Below are 6,208 nucleotides of genomic sequence, written 5' to 3' on the forward strand. Positions count from 1 at the left end.
CAAACTCCCGGCACATGGCCTGGATGAGTCACAAGGTTCCCCATACCCTAACACCTGCTCTAGACTTTGAGGTTTAGAAATGTTTTTTAAAAAATGCTTGTTACATACAACTAATATTATTTTCATATTCTAGTATTTACTAAGAATGCAGTAGTATACAATAGAAAATGGAAGGTTGGAAAATAATTAACAATGACAGAAATCTAGTACAGTGATGGCGAACCTTTTTTTCCTCGGGTGCCGAAATAGTGTGTGTATGCTTATTGTGCATGTGTGAATGTCCATACCCATAATTCAATTCCTGGGGAGGGCAAAAACAGCTTCCCCACCCCACAGAGGTCCTCTGGAGATTGGAAATGGCCTGTTTCCCAACTTCTGGTGGGCCCAGTAGGCTCGTGTTTTGTCCTCCCCAGGCTCCAAAGTCTTCCCTGGAGCTAGGGGAGGGTAAAAATGCCCTCACCCATCCCCGTGAAGGCTCTCTGAAAGCCAAAAATGCCCTTCCAAAGCCTCTCTGAGAGCCAAAAATCAGCTGGCTGACACACACATGCACGTTAGAGCTGAGCTAGAGCAATGGCTCACGTGCCAGCAGATATGGCTCCGTGTGCCACCTTTGGCACCTGTGCCATAGGTTCGCCGTCATTGGTCTAGTATATCCTACATAAATATAATAGAGTGTTCAAATCCACAGTTAAAGTTCTCTGCAGCAGACAGGAAGCTTCACTACAATGTACTGTTTTTCACTTCAGTCAAATGGTTATATTAAATTTAAAAAAATAAAGTCTGGAAAAATATGAATTTATTCTGCCAGAGAGTTTTAGTACAAATATTTATATTCTGCAGTAATCTAAGATAAAATGTTTAAACTGAAGACCTACCTTTTCTTAGAAGACTTTCCTTCTCACCTAGTTCACCTATTTCAGTCTGAGCTCTTTTTTTAATTACAAGTTCCCGATTTAATATTAACCCATATTCATTGTTGAAATTCTTAATTTCCTTCAAAAATGTTTCATCTTCTTCAGCAATTTTTATCCTTAGATTTTTCTTATTATGTTATAAAATGTAAAAAGTGTAAATGAAAAAAATTAATCTTATATACTTTTTAAATGTACATTTTAATACAGTATATAGAAAATATTGGAAGATATGTCAAACCACTATCTATAATAACCACTATACTGATTTTGGAAATAGAATACAAATATAAGAGTATGCATTATAAGAGCATAATAAAAATATTCATCTTACATTTGTACACTATGGAAATTTCCCATTTGAATATGAGAAAATCACTTAATTTTTATGCATGGCCTAAACTGCATTTTCTCATAAACAATATCAGCTGATTTCACTATAATTTATTTCAAAGTACATTTTCTTATGAGGAATATATTTTATGTTTGTTAATATTACAAGAATAATAGCAACCACATTCACTGGAAAATGTCAGCATGGAAATGGTAAGGAATAAGTAGCATTATGTCCTTAATTGAAAACATAATTAATTGCCTTTCTCTTAAAACAAGCATCCTTTTAAGCCCATATCATTTGAACCCAATAACTTAAATTCCTTAAGAATAATAACATAACATTATTTTGCCTTGAGTTCCTTTACAGACTTGCCTACTTATTTACCTGTCTACCTGCTTAGTTTAGGTAAGAAATACTAGCATTTATTAGTTACTAATATGATTGTGTTAAATAATACATTTTTTATTTTTTGTATTTGTGGAAATAAATTAACATAATTAGTTGTAAAAATCAATAACCCAAGCCTTTGGGCTAGAGGTAATTCTAAAAAGGTTGGGTACTACATATTTAAAATGCGACCATTGGAAACATACATAAGCTTCAAGATTAGTATTCTTCTGACTTATAAGATCAGCTTTCTGTTTTTCTAAACTCTCTTTCCGTTTCTTGAAAAGTTCCAAGTTAAAGAGCTTTTCGGATAGCAACTGAGCCTATAAAAAGAAAAACATACAAGTTGTACAATTAAAAACAAGTGGGGTTTTTTTTTGTTATGGTTTGTTGTTAGACAGATGTTAACGTATGACAATCTTTGTAAGATTTAAAAAACAATCTAAACACATTTTTAAAATGGTATTATTTCTTAAATCCATCTGATCAAAATAAATAAAGTCTTTTAATATAGGTAGAAGTCCTGCATTTAGACAACCTTTCTATTTCAGAAGAATTTGGAGATGCAGATCCAAGTTTTGTCTTCCAAACCTCTAGCTGCTAAACTCTCTCTCTGGATCAGCTTTCCTTACTATTTGAGACCATTTGATTGCAAATGCCTTGGAAATAGCTCACTGTGATGGAGAAACAACGTTTCATCTCCCAACCAGGACTCATGGTTAGTGAAGGACTTTGTCTCTTTAGTCATTATAAAACTGGGACATGCTGGCCAAGGTGTGACTACATTTATATTGGATTATACTGGTGAGATCAGCTATGTCCTAAACTACTTACACAATATATTCTTGAGAGCAGCATTTTTGAAAAGAAAGTACTGAACCTTGAAAGGTGAAATGCTATAATTCAAAGTTCTAATTACATGCTACCTAGTTTTTCACAAGAACATACCAAAAATGTACTGCCTTGATCAAAAGCAGTTTGGCCTCATGAAACTTTTTTTCCTCTGAATTTTTCTATATACGTATTTATAATATCTTGCATGCATGAAAATTAGAAATAAAATTTGTAGAGCAATCTGCAGTCAACCTAATACACACTGCATTGAGCATATTTTTAATTGTTTCACTATCTCCAAACTGATAAGTGGTGACAATTATAATGGTGAACGGAATTTATTTCATCCAGCAGAAGTAATGCATATTGGCTTTTCCAGGATTGTGAATGCATGCAACAGACTTTTGAAAAATAAATTGAGCCAAATATATAAGTTAATATTCATTGACCTTTATGTAATTAATTATGTAAGTTTAAAGTTATAATTTGTTTAGGAATGCTTTTCTAGTTTTCTTCATTTGTAATTAATAAAAATTGTTTCCCTACTTTCACCAACCTTCTATATCTGCCATAGTAACCAAAACTGTAAATCAGAATGAGTCACTAGCAAATTAGTGATGTATACATGGAATTATGATTGTCATAAATTATTTTATAAACAGCGACCAAATGAATTGCATTGCCTAGCAAAAATGGCAATAGAGTTCTTGTAATTTTGCAGAAAGGACAATGGATTTCCTCTTCTGTGACCTTGGTTTATAGCTAAATGAGAGGTCATGAAAAATTTAAGAATGTTCAAGAACATTCAAACACATTCTTTTGATAAACTCTGTGACTGTAACTGAAAGTGTTAGATTGATTTTAAATAGCTTACCAACTGAATGGGCAGTTATAGGTTTTATTTCTATATGATCTGCTTACAATATGCTGGTGAAATGAAATTACAGAGATGGAAAATTCTGAATCCAAAAAAACCCCTAACCTAAAAAAAAGTCCCTTGAGTTCCTGCATTTGGAATCTCTCCTAATTTTTTTTCAAGGTGATCTGAAAGGATCTGGAAAAATGATCTGCCCATTTGTATCAAGTTTTGATTAATTTTATGAAAAACAAATGCAATAAAAACAAAATTCTAAACTTTCAAGGAATTGAAGTGAGAAAAATTTGGTGGTCCTCTATGTTGTGATTCCGTCTGAGGCTCCTCAGGGAACGGCTGAACCTCTGCCGGCTCCCTGCTCAGAGGGGGAGGATGAGGAACAGGAGGAGGAGGAGGAGGCCCAGGCAGAAGGGGAGGAGGAATATCAGGCCGAGGGAGAGGGAGAACAGCCAGAATCCCCCGGGGTGGAGCTCTCCCCAGCAAGCAGCCTGGAGTCCTTAGATGAAAATGCTCAAGCCATCATCGATCATAGGCAGAGAAGAGCAGCACAACGAAGGGGACAATTAGCCAGGTACTTCCCAGAAAGGCTGAAAAGGCAGACCCACCCTTCCTGTATTGTGGAGTATTATCTTTGGGAGTCCTGGGACCTGGCTGTGATCTTTGGCGTCTCTGATTCTGGCTTGTGGCCTTGAAGGCTGAAACCTTGGGGGAAAAGGCGTGGGGGCTTATTCTCTGCAGTGGTGTGTGTGCCAGCAAGAAGTCTGCTGTATTGTCTGGCCGTCAGGACTTTACTGTGAAGCCTCATAGTCTGCCTGTTGGGAAGAACAGGTTTTTCTCTGTGTTTATTTTTCAAACTATAAAGTGCTTTTGCTTTTACCAGCGTGTCTGGCTGCTTTTTCCAGTTGGTGTTGAAGTCTGGGGGCACCCAGACAGAACACTCTAAAGCTTATTTCAGGAGCTTTTCTTAAGAATTCCTGAAAGTTGTTTCTGAACATGCTTGAAAGCATTTCTTATGATTCCTTGAATGATACTTAAAATAAATAATAGTTTATCCTATCCTCTTCTAGAATAGTTGCAAGGATTAGATTTAAACAATTGTGTTTTGTTTACATATTAGTATTGCCAAAGCATAATTAATAGATATTTTCTTTTATCTGGTTCATTTTTGTCATCAGACACTATGATTGAACTTGATGTCCAAATGTAACCACTATCAAGAAACATAACAAAATTTAATACCAATTAATACCAAAGGTAAGAGAATTTTTCTTCCTTCTTTCCTTCCACCCTCCCTCCCTCTTTCCATTTGTATCTTCTATGCCTCTACCATAATCCTGCTGAATACTACTAATACTATAAAATAGCAATGCTCTGTATGCGAACACATATGGATCATGATAAATCCCATTTATTTTTTAATATAAACATTGATATATAACAAAAAAACCACTAGAAGATATCAAAAGTTAAAACATTAGTTTAAAAATCCATTGCTCTTACTTCAATTTCCAATTTTTGCTTTTCTTCACCAAGTTGCTGTGTAATTTGATTAGCTTTTTCATGATTTTTGCTTATCTCCTGTTTAACTGCAATATAAAGCGTATACTGTACTTATACCTTGAATGTATTCAGAAACAAACGTTCTTTTTTTCATAAACATGAATTAGTTTTTTAAAAAATCTCAAAGATATTTGATCAATGAAGATTTTATGGTAGCAAATTCATTATGAGTTCCACTGTGAATAAGTCAGGATTAATCAGTTTTAGGAAAAATAGCACAACCGTTTCTCTTTTTTAAACTCAATAGACTGTTTACATTTGAATAAGATCAAACCAGAGAATAAAAAATCTTCAATAATTTTGGTGAGCCAGAAATCTTCAAAGGCAATTCACATTCTCTTTCTCTCCCCTCCCTCCCTCTCTCTCTCATACACACACACACACACAAACCAGTTTTCCAGTTTTCCAAACTCAGTTCCAAATCCCTGCAGAAAGGAAATAAATACTCTACCATCTGGCAATTGAACAATACAAAGCATTGTTAGGATATCGTAATTCTTCATGATTGCTGTGATGTTCTTTTATTCAATTACTTGGTCTCAAAGGACATTTCAAGTTACCATGTTGTGCCAATTTTTCAAAAAGAACCCACATCCATGGTTTTGAAACAAGAGGGGAAGTTTAATCAAGAAAACCTGGACAAAATGAGTACCGATAATAAGAACAATAATAGAAACCAGGACAACAACAAAAACTGGGGCTTCTCAACAATCAGATGAAGCGATCTGTGGCACTTCTACACAATGGCTTCTCTGCATTCGTATCACAGGCCAGTCTGAAGCAGCAATCCTGCTTTATGTGTTTAGGCCTCCCCTCTTCTAAAGATCCCTGAGTGGTATCTGTGTCTTAATCTTAATTAAATAAGGGTAGGCCCTGACCTTGATGCATCAGACACCTCTTTTCTTCAGCTTTCTGTTCTACCAGGAAGATTTGCTGGAACAAGGAGTCTAGGTTCATTTTGAGATCTCTCAGTATGAGGAGAGGAAAAGAGAAATTGATTTGCTGGGTTTTAGCTGTGGAGCTACCATGTAGAAGAAGCCTTTTCCACAGAGGTCATACAGAGAAATCTGGGCAAAACCACATCAGATGTGTGGTGTGTGGCTGTAATTTTGCTCTGATTAATAAACAAAGTCTTGCATCTATTAAGCTGACATGTGACAGAAGGATAACTAACTCTGGCCTGGTTATGTAATATGCTCTGCACTGATAACTTTTTGTGAGAGGTGAGGTTTAAATTTTCTCTCTCACCTTCAGTTTAAAATGGTACTGCCCACTTGCTCACTCTCTCTTTCAGGAGTGTTTATT

At 35.4% G+C, this 6,208-nt stretch overlaps 1 protein-coding gene across 1 annotated transcript in view; it reads right to left on the minus strand.

Moving 5' to 3' along the window:
- Nucleotides 1-5,860, minus strand: part of CCDC172 (coiled-coil domain containing 172) — a 38,853-nt gene extending 32,993 nt beyond the window's left edge. The window contains exons 1-4 of the mRNA XM_070752641.1: nucleotides 5,782-5,860; nucleotides 4,844-4,929; nucleotides 1,842-1,958; nucleotides 876-1,041 (exon numbers count right to left, since the gene is read on the minus strand). Coding sequence (XP_070608742.1) covers nucleotides 876-1,041; nucleotides 1,842-1,958; nucleotides 4,844-4,929; nucleotides 5,782-5,860 — 448 coding nt within the window. The remainder of the gene's footprint in view (nucleotides 1-875; nucleotides 1,042-1,841; nucleotides 1,959-4,843; nucleotides 4,930-5,781) is intronic.
- Nucleotides 5,861-6,208: the final 348 nt, after the last annotated feature.

Source organism: Erythrolamprus reginae, chromosome 5 (assembly GCF_031021105.1).
Source record: "Erythrolamprus reginae isolate rEryReg1 chromosome 5, rEryReg1.hap1, whole genome shotgun sequence".
NCBI classification, from domain to species: domain Eukaryota; kingdom Metazoa; phylum Chordata; class Lepidosauria; order Squamata; family Dipsadidae; genus Erythrolamprus; species Erythrolamprus reginae.